At 45.5% G+C, this 18,465-nt stretch overlaps 1 protein-coding gene across 1 annotated transcript; it reads left to right on the forward strand.

Annotated features, from left to right (window-relative positions):
• Window positions 1-7,204: 7,204 nt before the first annotated feature.
• CHAMP1 (chromosome alignment maintaining phosphoprotein 1) lies at window positions 7,205-17,106 on the forward strand. Its single transcript, XM_034060121.1, has 2 exons — window positions 7,205-7,294; window positions 13,373-17,106. The coding sequence occupies exon 2, from the start codon at window positions 13,434-13,436 to the stop codon at window positions 16,302-16,304; it is 2,871 nt and encodes a 956-aa protein (XP_033916012.1). The 5' UTR covers window positions 7,205-7,294; window positions 13,373-13,433; the 3' UTR covers window positions 16,305-17,106.
• Window positions 17,107-18,465: the final 1,359 nt, after the last annotated feature.

Here is an 18,465-nt window from a genome sequence, read left to right on the forward strand (position 1 = left end):
TATGTTGGTGTTCAGTTAACTGTAGTGTCAGATACAGTGTTAGTAAAGCTTCAAGTACCTTGTTAGAGAGTTTGTAGTTTTCTGAGCCACTTTCACCTTCTGTGTGTTCATAGATTCTTTTGCTTACAACAGCAGAAAGCTAATGCACACCTCAGCACTTAAACAGTGTATCTGGTTTTGATAAATCAACTGGGTTTTATGTTTTTGACACTGACTTTTCAAAAAAAAAAGGTGGTTGTACAGGGATGTCTTTTTATATGCTGATGTTTCATACCAGCTGCAGTTGCAGGATTTAAACATGTATGATACATGAATGTTCTGCAGCTCTATTTGTTAAAGACATAAACACACGTGAAAGTCAACTGCAAACTACCGTTTTGTAAGATCTAGGCCAAATCCTGCCCTCTGATGCAGGCATATATGCGCCTGTGTATATATATACATATATATATATATGTGTGTATATATGTAATATCTCTGTGTTTTATCTCCCTGTTGTTTTCAGTGATAGCATCATTTTTAATGGGAGGGCAGAAGATGTTCATTTATCTTTCATGGCTGAAAATTACTCAGTTGTCTGAAACTGAGACCTGCTTTGTTTGTTGAAGTTAAATAGTAGGATATTAATTTATTTTTACATCCTCTCTGAACATTATATTATTTGGCACAACATTGAATTGTTCCAGACTGAAAAATTATTGGTTGAATTTTCCCAGATGTTAAGCATTAAATAGAATAAAAGCAAAAAGATTTTAACTATGATTTGGAGGCGTGATCATCGGCAATGTTTCCATCTATTGCTCTAGAACAACTAAGTATGATCCTATGCTACTCTGTATTCTTCAGAAGCAGATAAAAATACAGTTGAGAACTTGAATATCGAGCTAGTGAGCTGCCAGCTCAAATGACTTCAAGCTTAAATAGAGCTGCTGCTGGAGAATCATTTGGGTTGAGCTCCATCTAAAGCCAAGTTCATCCTGACTGCAGAGAAAGGGTGTTGTCTTGGTGGCCTGGCTGAGGCAGGTGGCAGCGTTAGCATGGGACAGGCTTTCCCCTCACTAAGTGACAGAGCCTTACCTGTGTGCCGTGGTTTAAACTCTGTCAGTCACGCAGTCTTGCTCGCTCACTCCCCACCTTCTTCCCTCTCCCCTGGCTCCCGGAGGGATGGGGAGGAGAATCGAAAAAATGTAACTCCCACAGGTTGAGATAAGAACAGTCCAGTAACTAAGGTATAACACAAACCACTGCTGATACCACCAATAATAATAATGATAAGGGAAATAACAAGGGAAGAGAATACAATACCACCTGCTGACCATGCCTGACCGAGTCCAACCGAGCAGAGAGTGCCCTTCCGGGTAACTCCCAATTACATCCTAGGCATGACGTGCTATGGTATGGAATACCTCTTTGGCTAGTTTGAGCCAGGTGTCCTGTCTCTGCTTCCTCCCAGCTTCTCATCCTCCCTGGCAGAGCATGAGACTCAGAAAGTCCTTGGTCAGTCTAAACATTTGAGCAGTAACTAAAAACATCAGTGCTATCAGCACTGTTCCCAGGCTGAAAGTCAAAAACACAGCTACTAAGAAGGAGAAAAAATGACTGCTGCTGCCGAACCCAGGATAGTATCCACCCTTATTCCATACCATTCACGTCATGCTCAGATCCCACATTTTCAATATACCATTGCTCTTACATATATACATCCACATACACAGACAGAGAGAAAGAGATCATTCCTTAGTGCATGGACCGATCCTTATAAAGCTGCTGAATCCATTCAGTCCATGATGTCAGGTTCCATCTCTTGTAACAGTCTTTTGGGGCAGGAGAGGCTGTGTGCAGTGTTGGATTGTTGCCTGCTGATGCTGATCGTTCCTTTGCCGCAGAACTCATCTAGTTCTATCAAAGTTCATTCTCTGTTGGGATGATGGTTGGAGGGAAGTCAGGGCCAGTTGCTGGTTACCTGAAGACATCTAGTTGATGGGGTATAAAAGTATTACATAGCAGAAACAATATACAGTTGAGTTCATTTGCTGTTTTCCCCTAAAATCAAATCCCTTTGAGGTATACATCAGACTTCCCCATCTTCATGCATTACCTACCAAGTATATCCGGGTCTCTGAGCAAAAGCAGTCCCACGAGTGGGTTTGCCTTTACCTGAGGCAGGAATAACCCAGACTGTCTTCCCCAACAAATTCTTCATGTGCACCACAGTAATTCTGTCCCCCTCTACAATATGTAAAAGTTCTGACTGGGCTGGGCCAGCCCTGTTGGCAGATCCTCTGGTGTTGACCAACCAGGTGGCCTTTGGTAAGTGTGTATCCCAATGCTTGGAAGTCCCACCCCCCATTGCTCTTAGTGTAGGTTTTAACAGCCCATTGTACCGTTAAATTTTCCCAGGGGCTGGTGCATGGTAGGGGATGTGATAAACCCACTCAATGCCATGTTCTTTGGCCCAGGTGTCTATCAGGTTGTTCAGAAATTAGTCCCATTGTCTGACTCAGTTCTCTCTGGGGTGCCGTGTCGCCACAAAATCTATTTCTCAAGGCCCAGGACAGTGTTCTGTGCAGTGGCATGGGGCACAGTGTATGTTTCCAGCCATCCGGTGGTTGCCTTCACCATGGTAAGCACATGGCACTTGCCTTGGCGGGTTGGTGGGAGTGTGATATAGTCAATCTGCCAGGCCTCCCCATATTTGCACTTCAGCCATCGTCCTCCATACCAAAGTGGCTTTAACCATTTGTCTTGTTTAATTGCAGCACATGTTTCACACTCATGAATAACCTGGGCAATATTGTTAAGCCCACCCCTCAATCACGAGCCCATCTGTATGTTGCCTCTCTGCCCTGATGGCCTGAAGTGTCATGGGCCCACCGGGCCAAAAATAATTCACCTTTATGTTGCCAATGAATGGGCATACGATGACGGTACATTCCATGTGAGTTTTCGCCACATGGGTCGTGTACGTTTGACTTCTTCTGGGTCTATGGGTATGTCCCCATTATTTGGCTTGATGTGATAGATCATCTCTACAATGGCTGATTCCCTCAGAGACTTTGCACCCAGCTCCCAAGATTCCAAAGGTTGCCTTTGTCTAAAGTAGTCCACTTGGCTGAACGACTCATAACATTGTCCTTGTATGGAAATCTTTCTTTCACAGCTGCAAAGAGCCACCTCCAAAGACTGAGGGACTTTTTCTCTCTTGTAATTGCTTTGTCAAGGATCTGCTCACAAGCAGGTATTTCGCACCCATTGGGATGCCCAGGGGAGGCTGCAGGAGAGCTTTCACCTGTGAGAGGGATCCACCGGACACACAGATGCAGTGATTTTTACACCAGCTTGGTACTTCTTTGCTTTCGGACTTTCTGACTGCTCCCCCACCTTCCCCTGTGTGCAAGGTGGTGAGTACCTCTTGGTGGTATTACAGGTAGTTAACAAAACACAGCTTGTTTAGCATTAATTTCATGTTTGGGGCTTCTTAGTTTCCATCCCTTCTGGTTACCAGAAGGTGGGTGTCAGACCCCAGCTCAGTAAAAACTGTCAGGGTTTAAACATCCATGTCCAGCCAGTCAGACTGCCATGTCCTCACTGACTAGGATTCCTGCAGCCCGTTCACTTGTTCTTGCTTTCCCGTGAAGCCACCCTTCTGCACCAGGGGCAGAGAGCCTGGCCTTTGCCTTCTGCATCCACCTGGAAGGAATATTCAGGCCTTTGAGATGTAGATGTGAAGAGTGCACTAGTGAGCATCTGTGTCATGGCTGCATCCTGAGCCACGTCCAAGGAGACCCTGCTGCCTGATGGCTTGGCTGTGCCAAAGAAGTAACTCCTGGGACAACCTCTTTTACTCTGCAGGCACCAGCATCCATTCTCCCACACCTGAGAGGTAACATCCCGATTTTCCACAGCAGAGACATTTTTCCATCCATAGGTTGGTTGTTTTTTAAAGAAAATACTCCTTAAAGGCATGACATACTTTGCATGTGTTTGTGCACAGGGTTCCTGCTCTCACTGCCCAGCCCCAGGCTCACAGAGGTAGGCATGCAGCAGCTTGTTCTTGCAGACCTCCACTGCGTTATGCATGCACCTATGTGCATGCGTGCTCTCACACACACAGAGGTATACACACATTTTAATGGAAAACACTACAGGCTTTCTTTGCAGAATCCTACTAGCTGAAAAACACTGATGTCTCCACCATATGGAGTATATGAAGACACACTCCCTGTCCATTCAGAAAAGGAAAATGGGATGCACAAGTAGCTAATGCTGGGAGTAAGCACATCTCCTTACTTCAGCTGTAGGGATGTTCTCTGAAATCTCTGGATCCCAGTGACATTAAGAAGTGCTGTCAGATTATCAAGCTGGGATACCAAGAGGGGACAGGTAATGGAGTGGCCTCTGGGCTGCAGGCTTGGTTTCTGCCATGGCATGAGAGAAGAGCAACAGCACTGGGCTTGTGCTTGGGAGCTGGGTGGCAGAGGACACGGCAGGGATGCCCAAGAGCTGTGCCTGGTGCAAGGCCACTGGGGCAGGAGCAGCCCCTGGAGCCTCCTGGGTTCAGGTCATGTCACAGGCCTCATGTCACAGTGCCCTGGAGCAAGATAAAAAGGGGTGAGGCTCAGCCACAGGGCAGAGCTGGCTCAGGAGCAGGGGGTGAGAGAGGAGGATGGGAGCCTGGACAGGGCTGCTGAAGGTTCTCAGGTGCCAGGATACCTCCTCATGGGGCCACGGTCAGAGCTCAGCTCACAAAGGGAAATCCTTTTCAGCTGGGCAGCACTTGCAAGGTCAAGGGAAAGCCTTCTTGAGGGGCACTGCCGAGCTCACTGTACAGAAGGGGGAAAAAAACATGGAGCCAAAAGCAGAAGAAGGCAGAAGGAAAAAATGAAACAGCCAAAAGGTAAAAGGCAAAAGGAAGAAGGATAAATGGAAAAGGGAGAACGAAAAAGTATAAAGTCAAAAAGCAAAAGGCAAGAGGCAGAAGGCAAAATGTATAAGAAGAAGGATAAATGCAAATGACAAAAGTCAAATGTCTAAAGGTAAAAATGTAAAGTTAAAAGGCAAAGGCAGAAGGCAGAAGACAAAAAGAAAACAGGTAAAAGCTAAAAGGCAAAAGGAAGAAGGATAAATGCTATGGGCAAAAGTCTATAAAGGCAAAAGTAAGAAAGCAGCAGAAATACAAAAGGCAGAAGGACAAAGGCAAAAGGATAAAGACTAAAGGCAAAAGGCTGAAGGCAGAAGTCAAAGGGAAAAGGTAAAAAGGCAAAAGGAAGAAGGATAAGTGCAAAAGGGAGAAGGAAAAAGGCAGAATGCAGAAGGAAAAAAGATAGATGCAGCAGGCAAAAGACAAATGGGAAAAGGCAGAATTCAAAAGGATAAAGGTAAAAAGGAAACGGGCAAAAGGTAAAAGGCAACCAGAAGAAGGTTAAATGCAAAAATCAAATGTCTAAAGGCAAAAGTCTAAGGTCAAAAGGCAAAGGCAAAAGGAAGAAGACAAAAAGGAAACAGCAACAAGAGGCTAAAGGAAGAAGGATAAATGCTACAGGCAAAAGTATAAAGGCAAAATGAAGAAAGAAGTAGATATGCAAAAGACAAAAGGATAAAGACTAAAGGCAAAATGACAAAGACTAAAAGCAAAAGGCTGAAGGCAGAAGTCAAAGGGAAAAGGTGATAAGGACACACGCAAAAGGTAAAAGGGCTATAGATCAAAGGCAAAAGGCAAAACACAAATGGAAAAAGGCAAAAGTGAATAGGCAAAAGGCGAAGGGCAGAAAAGTGAAAAAGTGGGAAAAAGTGAGAAAAGTGGAAAAGAGAAAGTGGGAAAAGTGGGAGTGGGAAAAGGGGAAAAAGGAAGAAAGTGGAAGAAAGTGAGAAAGTGGGAAAATTAAGAAAAAGTAGGAAAAGTGAGAAGGTAGAAAAAGTGGAAAATGCAAAAAGTGCAAAAAGTGAAAAAAGAGAAAAAATTAGTAAAGAAAGTGGAAAAAGAGTGGGAAAAGTGGAGAGTGGAAAAGAGGAAGAAAAGTGGTAAAAGTGGAGAAAGTGCGAAGGTGGAAAAAATGAGAAAGTGAAAGAAGTGGCAGAAGTGAGAATGCATAAAAAGTGGAAAGAAGTGGAAAAAGTGAAAAAGATAGAAAATGGGAAAAGTGGAAAAAAGCTGAAAAAGTGCAAAGAGTGGAAAAAGTGAGAAAGTGGCAAAAACGGTAAAAGTGAAACTTGTGGGAAAAGTGGGGAAAGTGAGGAAATGAAAAAAGTGAGAAAGTGGAAAAAGGTGTAAAAAGTGAAAATGCTCAAAATGTGTAAAAAGTGAGAAAAGTGGGATAAAAGTGGCAGAAAAGGGAAGAGGACAGGAAAGGTAAAAGAGAAGGAAATTAGAAGTAAAGAGAAAGGAGAAGGAAGAAAGATAAAAGAAAAAAGAAAAATGAAAGAAAAAAGGAAAAAGAAATAAATTTAAAAAAAGAAGAAAAACAAAAAAAGGACCAAGAAAGAGAAGAGGAAAGGAGAAGAGAAAGGAAAAGAGAAATAAAATCTCACCACCCTCACGATAAATATTTTTTTCCTCATGTCTAACCTAAATCTTCCCCCTTGTCCACAACAGGCCCTTGTAAAAAGCCTCTCTCCAGATTTCTTGTAGCCCTTTTAAGCACTGGAAGCTGCTCTAAGGCCTCCCCAGAGCCTTCTCTTCTCCAGCCTGAATAAGCTCAGCTCTCAGCCTCTCTCCTCAGAGAGGTGCTTCAGCCCTCGGAGCATCTTTGTGTCCTCTGCTCGCACTCCAGCAGGCCCACGTCCCTCCCGCAGTGCGGTCCCCAGAGCTGATGCAGTGCTGCAGGTGGGGTCTGGGGGCAGCGGAGCAGAGAGACAGGATCCCCTCCCTGCCCCTGCCGCCGCGGGAGAGGAGGCGGCCCCGGCACAGCGCGGTGCGGCAGCGCCCCCTGCCGGCTGCGCGGAGAGCTCCCCGTAGCGGACAGGAGCCGCGTGACGAACCGGCGCGACAGCCGCGTCACGTGACTCGGCCGGCGGGCGGCCCTCTCAACGGGCTCCTGACCCCCCCCCCTCCCCACGGGCCCGGCAGGGGCGGGGCCGAACGAGCGACGGCGCTTCCGGTTGGCGGCGCGCGGGCCCGGGGAGCGGGGGGAGCGGGCGCGATTCGGCCGCGCGCCTCCGCCCGGAGCCCCGCCCCCTCCTCCCCCTCCCGTCCCTCGCGCGGCCCGAGCCCGCGAGCGCTGCCGCCGCCGCCGCCATTGGCGGGTGCGCCCAGCCCCTGCCCCGCGCCCGCTGCCGCCCGGGAGGTGCCTCCGCGGTGAGTGCCGGAGGGGGGGCCGCGATCGCGCCCCGCACAAGCACTGCGCTCCCGCGGCCCGGCCCGCACCCCTCCCCCTGGGCAGCGCGCCTGGGCCTTCCCCTTGCCCAGCCCCCGCCGCGGCGTCGCGCCGGGAGGGCGGGTGGCCGGGTCGGGGGGGGGACCCGGAGGTGTCGCGCTGGCGACGGCGAGTGGTGCCGGAGCGGGGGCACAGAACCGTCGGGGCGGGAGCGGCGGCTCCGCGCACGGGAAGGAGAGATGGGGGTGTCGAGGCAGAGCAGCCGGCGCGGAGGGGATGGGTGGCGGGGGAGAGGCCCCGGGAGGGCCGGGCCGGGCCGAAGCCGGTGCCCGCGGAAAGCCCGGCCCGCAGCACTCGCTCCCCCAGAGAGAAAGCGGCAGCAGCGGCCGCGAAGCGAGGAGCCAGCGAGGCACAGACCGAGTGGCGCTGTCCCGCTCCGGTGGGGAGGCGCTGATCGACGCCGCGGCAGGACCTGTGTCCGCGCCGGGTCTCGACGGGACCGTCCTCACCACTCAGGACAGAGCCGCTGCGCCGCCCGTGAAACGGGTGCAGACCTGAAGGCTTTGACCATGTCGCTGGGTCGCACCCGCACGCCGTTAGGAGTGGACGAAGCGAGGTGACAGTGGCATTTTGGAGCCACTTGTGAACTGGCGGAGGCTCGTTCGTGTCACCTGCACTCACTTTCTGCAGCTTCGGGATGGGCTGCAGAGCAGTAGTAGGTGGTGGAGTTGTCAGGAGAATTTGATGCGTGACTGTGGAGAGAGGAACTGTTAGTACTTGCTCAGCACCCTTAGAAGTAAGAGGGGTAACTGGCAGCTTGACTTGTCCTGAGTTGTAGGTGAGGAATATAGAGAGCTGGGACATCACTTTTCCATTATCTCCCCTTGAAGCAAGCTTGCTTGCAGGAGGATGTAAACAGAATTATTAGTAGAATCATAGAATAGTTAGGGTTGGAAAGGACCTTAAGATCATCTAGTTCCAGCCCCCCTGCCATGGACAGGGACACCTCACACTAAACCATGTCACCCAAGGGTCACCAAGATACACAACCTATCACAATTCCTGAACAGATTGTGTGCTGTGATGTGTCCAGTGGCACCTTAGGTTCAGTACTGCAGACCTAAGGTTTCTAGGGCCATTTTTGGAAGCTGTCTATGTGGAACTGGGAGTTTGCAGTTAGAAAGCCCTGTCAGGACCATAAGGAATTAATTTTTCCTGCCCCAGCTCTGTCATAGGTACACTGATACTGCTCTGCAGTTCAGACTGGTGTCAGATCTTGTAGTAAGAACTACTGTTGGTGTGCAAGACTTGTCATTCTCTTAGCAGAGGTGGAAACCTTGCAGAATAGGTGCAGTTCTACCCCTTTATGTTTCTGAAGTCTTCTGCGTGTGCATCACGTTCTGTCACTTTGCAACTGCTTTGACTTGATCCTTTCCTGGAAACATGGAACCACATTTGCTGCCTGGATCTGGTGTCACGTGTTCTCACAGCATATCTCACTGTTTCAGCAGCTGGTCAGGTCAGGGTATTTGTGCCTGTTTTTAGGTGTGTGGTTTTAAAAACATGGTTCAGTTTCATCAGATTGTTGCTGATAAAACTTAGCCCAGGTAGATGGCTGGTAGCAGGGAATTCAGTTGTGAGGATGTGGCTGGATTTCTGTGGATGCTGCTGGATTAGCAGGAGTGCAGCGCTGCCTGTCTTGTGGGTGGTGTGTTGGGAGTAACTCCTTACCTGCTATGGGTGGTGTGTTGGACGTGACACCCTTACCTGCTGTTGGTGTTATGAAGTGTATGCTCTGCTGCGCTGTGGGATGTTTGTGTGCAGCTTCCTCTGGGAGCTAAATCTGTGCTGCTTGTCAGTCACAACACAGGGATGTAGCTTCGAGAGAAGCATCATGTTGCCACCAGGCTGCCATTTACTTTTTCTTAGTACTGCAAGAAAAAAAATTGCATTTATTTTTTGTTTTGCTTAAACACAGCAATAGTTTGGATCTGCTCCTGATAGTAGAGGCAGTGATGCAACTGTATCAGGATTTCTTGTGCTGGCAGCAAACTTCACCATTGACCCGCTTCACTAGTAGAGGATATGGCTGAACTGCCTCTGGGCAAGAGAATTCCAAGGCTGATGAACATGAACAGCCATTCTTCCTGCACAGTGACTGATAGAGGGAATCCAAAGTGGTTGTAGTGCATCAGAGAAAACAGAGGGCTTTCTTCTTGAGGGCTTTCCCAGCTGTGCTGACATCATTGATGGGTTTTCTGTGCTCACAGGCAGTCTAGATGTTTGTGCCCTTCCCTGCTTCTCACTGGCACTACCTTATGACAGTCGCAGCCTATCCTGTGTAAAGGAAAAATGCAGGGATCTGTTAAATGGTGCAATGCTGAGTGTAGAATGTGTATATTAAAAATAACCTGAAATGACGAGTAGATGTCCAACTATGATGTTGGAAGAGGTTAGAAGTGGAGATGTCTTGTTAGCTGCCAGAGTCAGTGCTGTGCTGTCCCCTGGGTGGATTCTTTCTTACACGCAGTATCTCCTGCGCATTTCTTTTCTGCCACTGGGAGGCTTCTGAGAGACTTCAGCTGTAGTGGGATCCTCATTGATGATGGGATGCCCAGTCCAAGAACGGGCTCTGAAGTGGCTGTGAGTGCTGGCTGAGAAGATAACCAGGAGAGATTTGTCTGTGGTGTGCCTCAGCTTAGGCCACTCCTATTGTTTAGTCTAATGGGAGCTCAACAGAGATTGCTGATGTGGTTTGACTGCACATTTTTCCACTTTTTTTCTACTTCTTTCTACTTTCTTCCACTTATTCCCCCCTTTTCCCCACTTTTTTCCCCCCTCTTCCCCCCCCCCCCCCCCTCTTTGCCCAGTTTTCCCCTCTCCTTTTTGCATCATTTTTCCCCCCTTTTCCCCTGCTCTCTGTCTGTTCTTCCTGTGGTGGAAGAGATTATGGCAAGAGCTACAGTGCAGGAGACAGGATCTTAAGCATTTCTGTGGACAGAGCAGAGAGCTGGTTGTAGGAACCTTTGTGTGTAGGTTCTAGACATGCATGAGAAAAGGGGAGTGCAGTGAGGTGGCCTAAGGTGCTGCAGTACCAGAGTTGTCTTGCTTAGCAGTATGCCTCAGTTAAGAAGAGAGTTCATCAGTGACTTCCAGCTGGTGCATGCTGAAGTCACAACATTGAAAATGGTGAGTGATGGCAGTGTGGGAGAAAGTGCCCCCAGCTCTTTCACGTTATTTCTTATGCCAAAGGCTTGAATGTCAACCTTTGGATGTCTGGAGATGAAAATGAAGAAGTGCCTATAACTTCTCCAGTTTGCAGAATAACCTTCTGCTCAAAACAACTTAGCAGCAACTTGGACAGTTTGTGAAAGAGAGCCAGGACCTTTTCTCACCACTGCATTTGGATAGGAAATTAAAATTTCCATTGTAAAATAAGATAGAATTGATTAAAAGGAAAGGATGGGAGGTAGGGTGAAGTGTAGTTGAGAGGAGTGAATGAGAGAAATCTGCAGCAAGGGCAGCAGTTAGGTGATGTGTAAGGAGGATGGAAATGATAAGGAAGGTAGAAAAGATTGTCTGGTAAACTTTGCTGTAAGCTATGATAAACTAACTTTGGACAAACCTTTTTTGTTTTTCTAGAGAAAAGAAAATGGGCAGTTCAGAGTTACCACCAATTTTGGAAGCAGAAAATTTGCTTTTGGTTCTGAAAATGTGATCAGTGCAGTGTGTCCTTACTGTCCTACTGAGGTTCTGCTGTGGTTTTGTAAAAAAGGATTCTTTTTCTCTGTCTTGTACGATCAATTCAGAATTTCAGGCTTTCAAATGCAAGGTCCTACACCTGGGTTGGAGCAATCCCAGGCACAGCTACAGTTTGGGCAAAGAGATTCAGAGCAGCCCTGTGGAGAAGGACTCAGGGGCATTGGTCAATGAGAAAATGAACATGAGCCAGCTTCAGTGTGTGCTCACAGCCCAGAAAGCCAACTGTATCCTGGGCTGCATCAAAAGGAGTGTGAGCAGCAGGTCAAAGGAGGTGATCCTGCCCCTCTACTCTGCTGATGTGGGACGTCACTTGCAGTATTGTGTGCAGTTCTGGTGTCCTCAACATAAAAAGGACACGATACTGTTAGAACAAGTCCAGAGGAGGGCCACGAGGATGATCAGGGGACTGGAGCATCTCCTGTGTGAAGACAGGCTGAGAAAGTTGAGGCTGTTGAGCCTGGAGAAGAGAAGGCTGCGTGGAGACCTCATAGCAGCCTTCCAATATCTGAACAGGGGATATAGGGATGCTGGGGAGGGACTCTTCATTAGGGACGGTAGTGATAGATAAGGGGTAATGGGTTGAAACTTGAACAGGGGAAGTTTAGGTTAGATATGAGGAGGAAGTTCTTTACTGTAAGGGTGGTGAGGTACTGGAATGGGTTGCCCAGGGAAGCTGTGAATGCTCCATCTCCGGCGGTGTCCAAGGCCAGGTTGGATGAAGCCTTGGGTGATATGGTTTAATGTGAGGTGTCCCTGCCCATGGCAGGGGGGTTGGAACTAGATGATCTTAAGGTCCTTTCCAACCCTAACTATTCTATGACTCTATGATCTTTGTTTCTTCCCATCACCCCAAATCCCACAGCAAAAAAATAAATCTTTATTCATAAAAGCATTTAGGTCTTTTGGAATGTTAAGATGTGGCTTGCTTCATTGTTTTTTTACTGACAAGTTGTTGGCTATTTTAGAGATACAAACACTGAAAACTACTATGATCTTTCTATTTTGTTTGGATCTTTTTTGGGAGTGTGAAGTTTGTTATAAGGTGTTGGGAAGTGTTTTGTGGTCTGCCTTGAATGTGGTGTGGACCACATTTTGGAGTGGGTTTTGTATGACTGCTAATAGTGCTGGGAAACACTGTGTCTTACAAGACCCCTGAAATTTGGGTCATAGCTTAGCATGATAATAATGCAACATCTGTTTATTTTGAACCTACAAGAAAAAGGCCTGTGCATTTCACCTAAATATCCAAATGTTTCTTTTCACCATAGAGATCCTTCCCATATTTACATGAAAATGACTTGCAGCATTTGATTAGGCTTGGATTTTGCTTATAGTAGTAGCTAATCTCGGTAAATTCTGTTGGCAATAGGTGAACCAGCCAGATCATTAAAAATTACTTGCATTTCAGATGCTGCATTTCAGGTTCTTGTTCGGGGAAATTGTGTTTTTTGGTTTGGTCTTGTTTGGTTTGTTTGGGTTTTTTTTTTCTTTCTTCGGTCTGTTGATCTTTTTCTATGTCTTGCCAAAACAATAATTTTGAGAAATTTCCATCTTTCTCTTTGGGGTGAGGCAAAGGATGTTGTGAACGCAAAGGGCTGTCAACTACACCAACCGGAAAACAAAGACATCCTGGCTGCTTTTTAAACAGCATTTTTGTTGTTGTTAGGGCAGCAGATGAAATAATGGAATGGCAAAAATCTTTTCATGATGGAAGAAGTCTTTATGAGCAGCGGCTTTTGGTTTTCATGTAATTAGGGAAAGGAAAACAGTGCTTAACAGATGAAAACAGGACCTAGGCTTCTGGCTGCTGTTTTCTTCTTGAGATTATTTTTGTCTTTGTTAAAACCAGCTGACTTGTTTTGAAATGGCTTTATCTCAGTGGCACTGTTTCACTGTACCTTTTGGTTTTAGTTTACGTGTGTAACGTAAATCAACCCAATCTGGAAAGTAAACACAAGTGAGAAAGCAAGTCACGTTTATTGAATGAAACGTAAACTTCACTCTTCATCACCTGGGCTCTGTTTTGCTGTTTGCTTGCATATTTTTTTTACATGGCTAGGAAGGCCTATTGTTAAATATAAACTTTGTTTTTCAAGTTTTACTGATGTAAAATGACTTGCAGAAGTTGAAGACACCTGTATTTGGGTTTCTTGGTAGTGGTACCTGTGCAGAAGTGAAACTTGCTAAAATGGAGCACGGGGGGAAAAGCACACACACTTATTTAGGAATGACAAAGAATTAAAATTAACATTGACAGCTAATTATACAGATTTCTTTTTTTCTTTCCTTTATGGCAGGACCTGAAGCTTACTCTTTAAAAGGTGCAGCGCTGTGAGAACTATTACTGACCATTGAAAAATGGACGTGTTGCAGGTACTGCGTAAAACCACAGAGCGCTTAGAGTGTGATCACTGCAGCTTCAAAGGAACGGACTATGAAAGCATACAGATTCATATGGGTACCGTACACCCAGAGTATTGTGATGAAATGGATGCTGCTGGTTTGGGTAAACTTATATTTTATCAAAAAAGTGCAAAATTGTTTCACTGCCATAAATGCTTCTTTACCAGTAAGATGTATTGCAATGTATATTATCACATCACAGCACAGCATGCAACACCTGAGAAGTGGAATAAGGAACGGAAAGAACAGGTAGAAGGAGATGCAGATTCCTCCAAAAAGAGTGTCACAGTGGAGGCACAGAAACCTACCCTTTCCCCTGAGTCACGCAAACCTGCCCCTTCTCCCGACCAACCCAAATCTGAACCTGTTGTTTCCCCCAAGCTTCAGAAATCGTCAGTGTCTCCAGAGCCACAGAAGTCAGCTCAGGCAGCTTCCTCAGAGCCGGAGAAGTCAGCCCAGGCTGTGTCCCCAGACCCAGAAAAGTCAGCCGAGGCCACATCTCCAGATCCAGAGAAGTCAGCCTCAGCTGTATCCCCAAACTCAGACAAACCATCTCCTGCAGTGTCTCCTGACCCACAGAAGCCATCTCCTGCAGTGTCCCCCGATCCACAGAAGCTGTCTCCTGCAGTGTCCCCTGACCCACAGAAGCCTGCCCCAGCTGTGTCTCCAGAGCCTCGTCGTCATTCCCCAGCTGTGTCTCCGGAGCCTCGTCGTCATTCCCCAGCAATATCTCCAGAGCCCCGTCGGCATTCCCCCGCTGTATCACCAGAGCCCCGTCGCCATTCTCCCGCTGTGTCTCCAGAGCCCCGCAGATACTCCCCAGCTGTGTCACCAGAGCCAAAGAAACCTACTCCAGCAGTATCCCCTGAACCACGACGGTATGCCCCAGCTGGGTCTCCTGAGCCCAGGAGACATCCTTCTCAAATGCGTAGGCCTGCTTCTGCTGCTTCTCCCGAAACCAGGAGGCCTGCTCCTGCAGTTTCACCAGAGTCGTGGAGACCTGGTCCAACTGTTTCCCCTGAGCCCTGGAGGTCAGCCCCTCACGACCTGCAGAAGTCTTCCACGGTTTCTCCCTGGGCTCCAAAGCCTGCCATGTCAGCATCTGTAGAATCCCGGAGGTCTGCCGCCGAGTCCCGAAGGCCTGGCCCAGTTGTGTCACCAGAACCTAGGAGGCTTGTTTCTGACTCGTGGAAATCTACATCCTTTTCTGAATCCCAGAAGTCTACTCTTGTTTCTTCTGAGCCGTGGAAACCCATCTCATCCGTTTACCCTGAAGGCTGGAAACCTGTTGTGTCCCCGGACACATGGAAGCATTCTCCCCCTGTTTCTCCCGAGCTTCGCAAGTCTAGTCACACTGTTTCCTCTGACTCTTGGAAGACGTCTTTCTTTCCTGAGGTCCGTAAGCCTGGTGCTTCAGTATCTCCTGAATCTTGGAAACTCTCTGAGTCCCGGAAATCTATGTATTTTTCTGAAACTCAGAAATCCACCTCTGCTGCTTCATCTGAGGTTCAGAAACGGGCTCATTTCCCAGAACCTCGGAAAAGAGCTCTGTTCCCAGAGTCTCGTAAATCTAATCCTACTGTTTCTACTGATGTCCAGAAACGTGCTGTCTTTTCTGAGCCCCAGAATCAGGTGCCTACTTCTGCTGTTTCTACTGAAGGCCAAAAACATGCCTTATGTTCTGAAACCCAGAAATTAGCTCTTGCTTCTTCTGAAGTCCAAAAGCACACCCTGTTCTCAGAAGCCCATAAACTCGCTCCCATTTCCTCTGAAGTTCAGGAGCCTACTTCCTTTCCAGAGTCTCAGAAATCTGTTTCTCCTGAAATTCAGAAACATGGCCTCTTTACTGAGAACCAGAAACCTACTCCTTCCGTTTCTCCTGAGGCCCCCAAACAAGCTGTTTTTACTGACTCCCAGAAATCTGCTGTTTCCCCCGATGTTCAGAAGCATGCTGTATTTTCTGAGATGCAGAAGCCTGCTGCTGCTTTATCCTCTGATGTCCAGAGACATGCTGAAACTACTGTACCTTCTGAAATCCAGAAGAACATCCTGTTCTCCGAGCCTCAGAAATCTGCTTCGGGTTTTTCCTCCGAGTCCCAGACACCTAGTGAGTCTGGTGAGAGTGACTTTCTTTCTCACAGTTTAGATGATCAGAAACCACTGGATGATTTGTTCTCACATGATGAGCAATCAATATTAGCCAAAGAATCTCCAGAAGACATGTTATATTCATGTCCCAAAAAGAAGCCCAAGAAGGAAAACCAGGAGAACTCAGATTCTGAACTAAATAGCAGCGAGTGTGGAAAAGCAGAGATGGACTCGATGGAGATAAAGGAGCAAGAATCCAACAGTGACCAAGAGCAGTATGATATGGAGTCATCTGATTATGGCAAAGAGAGCAAAATAGACGCAGCTGCTCCCATGCAGCCACAGTGTGTGCTGCAGTTTACTGAAGAGAAAGAGGCTTTCATCTCTGAGGAAGAAATAGCAAAATACATGAAGCGTGGCAAGGGAAAGTATTATTGCAAGATTTGTTGCTGTCGTGCAATGAAAAAGGGTGCCGTCTTGCACCATTTAGTTAACAAGCATAATGTTCAAAGCCCCTACAAATGTAAAATATGTGGCAAAGCTTTTCTCTTGGAGTCTCTCCTCAAAAACCATGTTGCTGCTCATGGTCAAAGTTTGTTGAAGTGTCCACGTTGTAATTTTGAATCTAATTTCCCCCGAGGCTTTAAGAAACATTTAACCCATTGCCAAAGCCGTCATAGTGATGATACACCTAAAAAACACTTGGACAGCCTTGAACCACTTGAAGAACAGATTTAATCTGTGTTTTTTCCCTTGTGCGAGAAAGGAAATTGTGCTGAATTTACAGAAGTGTTCAAAAGTGTTGCTGTATGTTAACTGAGTAGTTTAGCCGTTCTGACAAGTCAGAAGATGCATGGTTTATTGTACTATGTTTAACTTGTCTTATAGCTGTATTACTGAAATGATTTACTTCGGAAAGTAATTTTAAATACGTGTTCATGTCTTTGTATTACCCATCAGTAGAGTCATATTTTATTTTTCAGATGTACTATGTTTTTGAAACCAAAATGGATACAAATTAGTTTTGTAAAGATTTTTAAAGCATACAGGCAATTAAGGACTGGAGTGGCAAGCAATCCATGTATTCCTGTGAAGACTGAACTTGGTTTTCCACATTTGTTAAATGTTGTATTTTTCAAAACGTTTTTAATCAAGTTGTCAAGATTGAAACTCTTACCAAACTGAATGTGAATGAGCCAGGCATGAGAAACCATCAATCTTTCTGGAATAATTCTCCTCTGAGGTTGTAATTGAGTGTAAGTTTTGTTGGAAATTTATTGCACTCAATTCTCTGACTGACCTGTCTCGGATTTAGAAGCATCAAGGTACTTAGTTTGTGAGTCTGTATTTTGGCCATGTTTTAAGCATGTACTAATATACCTTAAACTGATGGATTAATGTCAGACTATGTATAGCTCAACACTTTCTCTTGATGATTCAGATGTTTGTAATGTCAGAACCCCTTAAATTTCTTGTATTTGGTGAAATGTTATGCTTTAATGTTTTAACAATAAAAAGAAACCCAACCTGGCGTGGGCCATTTTTGGTTTTTATGAAATCAAGAACAAAACCTTTCATGTTGAACATACTGCCTTTTAAGTATCTCTGGCAGCAGGAGATGCAAAATTATCCTGGAGTTCTGCTCTGAATAATTCAGCTTTCCAGTCATCAGCCTGTGAAAGAAAGGTTAGTCTGTATGTTCTGTCTGCTTCAGAAAAACACTTTGGGTGTAAATGAAGGAAAACATGCAAAACAGGAACTTGTGCACTGTTACTTAGTATGTTTGCCTCTGTGCTACTTGTATATTAACTGTTCAAAAACTATAAGTACTTTCTAATTCAGCAGGAGTGCAGATTTTAAGTGGAAGCAGCACAAGGAAAGTCGCATTCTCCTCAGGCTAATACTTAAAATTTATTTCCTTTTTGTGTATTAATATATTGTTTTCTTAATCTCATTACTTTTTAGAAGCAGAAAATCTTGTCAAAAATATGTAATTATTGAAGGTTTGCCTGTAGATTCATAGTTTTGTGCTTTGAAGGGGTTTTTTAATTGTGACTATTTAGTGATGTCCATCAGCTTACTCTTGTCTTACTTACTTAAGTTGCTATGCTCATATTTTTGTATTTTTAAAAGGAGGAGAGGAGGAAGTTGAACTGTGTCCTACCATACTGCTGTTACCACCTGTCCCAAAGAAGCTTTCATTTAAGTAAGTTTTGGTCAAATAATTGTTTTTCTGAAGTGTATGTAGCCATATATAAATGTGTGTGTATATATATATATATATATATATATAACAAATCTGAGAATATTTTTGTGGCTTACTTTCCATGGGGAATGAGGAATATTGCTCAGGAAAGTATCAGAGCTAGATAAATCAGTTTAAAACTCGAATAATGCAAAATTTGGCAAAGTGAGTATGAAACTGAAAAGTGAATAGATGGAAGGTGTAGGGTTCCACCTGAATTCTAACCTTTTTGTATGTTCTTTGTAATAGACTTTCAGAAGAGTGATTGTGTGCTTTTAAAATATGGAATTATATGAAGCTTTCACAATACAATACTTTGCATTTTCTTTCCTGTAGGTTTTTGTGCCTTAGTTTAACCTGTATTTAATGAAAAAATCACAACCGACCAACACCACCTTCACTTCCCCCCTCCCCCATTCCTAAATTTCTTAGGGATTTCTTGGTCAAAAGAGAAGTAAAAAAAAAGTGCTTTTTAATTAATGGTATTACCCAGCCAGGGCTGCCACATGGATGTTGATCAGTTATCCTATGCATAATTAACAATGAAAAATTAGATATAATGTAATATATAATTATCAACATGTAAAACTATACAATGTCTATAAAATACATACTTAGTTTTTCAACGTTATTTTTTCAAAAGGTAGTTAAGAA

The sequence above is a fragment of the Melopsittacus undulatus genome, chromosome 2 (assembly GCF_012275295.1).
Source record: "Melopsittacus undulatus isolate bMelUnd1 chromosome 2, bMelUnd1.mat.Z, whole genome shotgun sequence".
Lineage (NCBI taxonomy): Eukaryota > Metazoa > Chordata > Aves > Psittaciformes > Psittaculidae > Melopsittacus > Melopsittacus undulatus.

Excerpts from the sequence above, each read along its gene's own strand:
- CHAMP1 (XM_034060121.1), top strand. The coding sequence starts at position 13,434 with ATGGACGTGTTGCAGGTACTGCGTAAAACCACAGAGCGCTTAGAGTGT.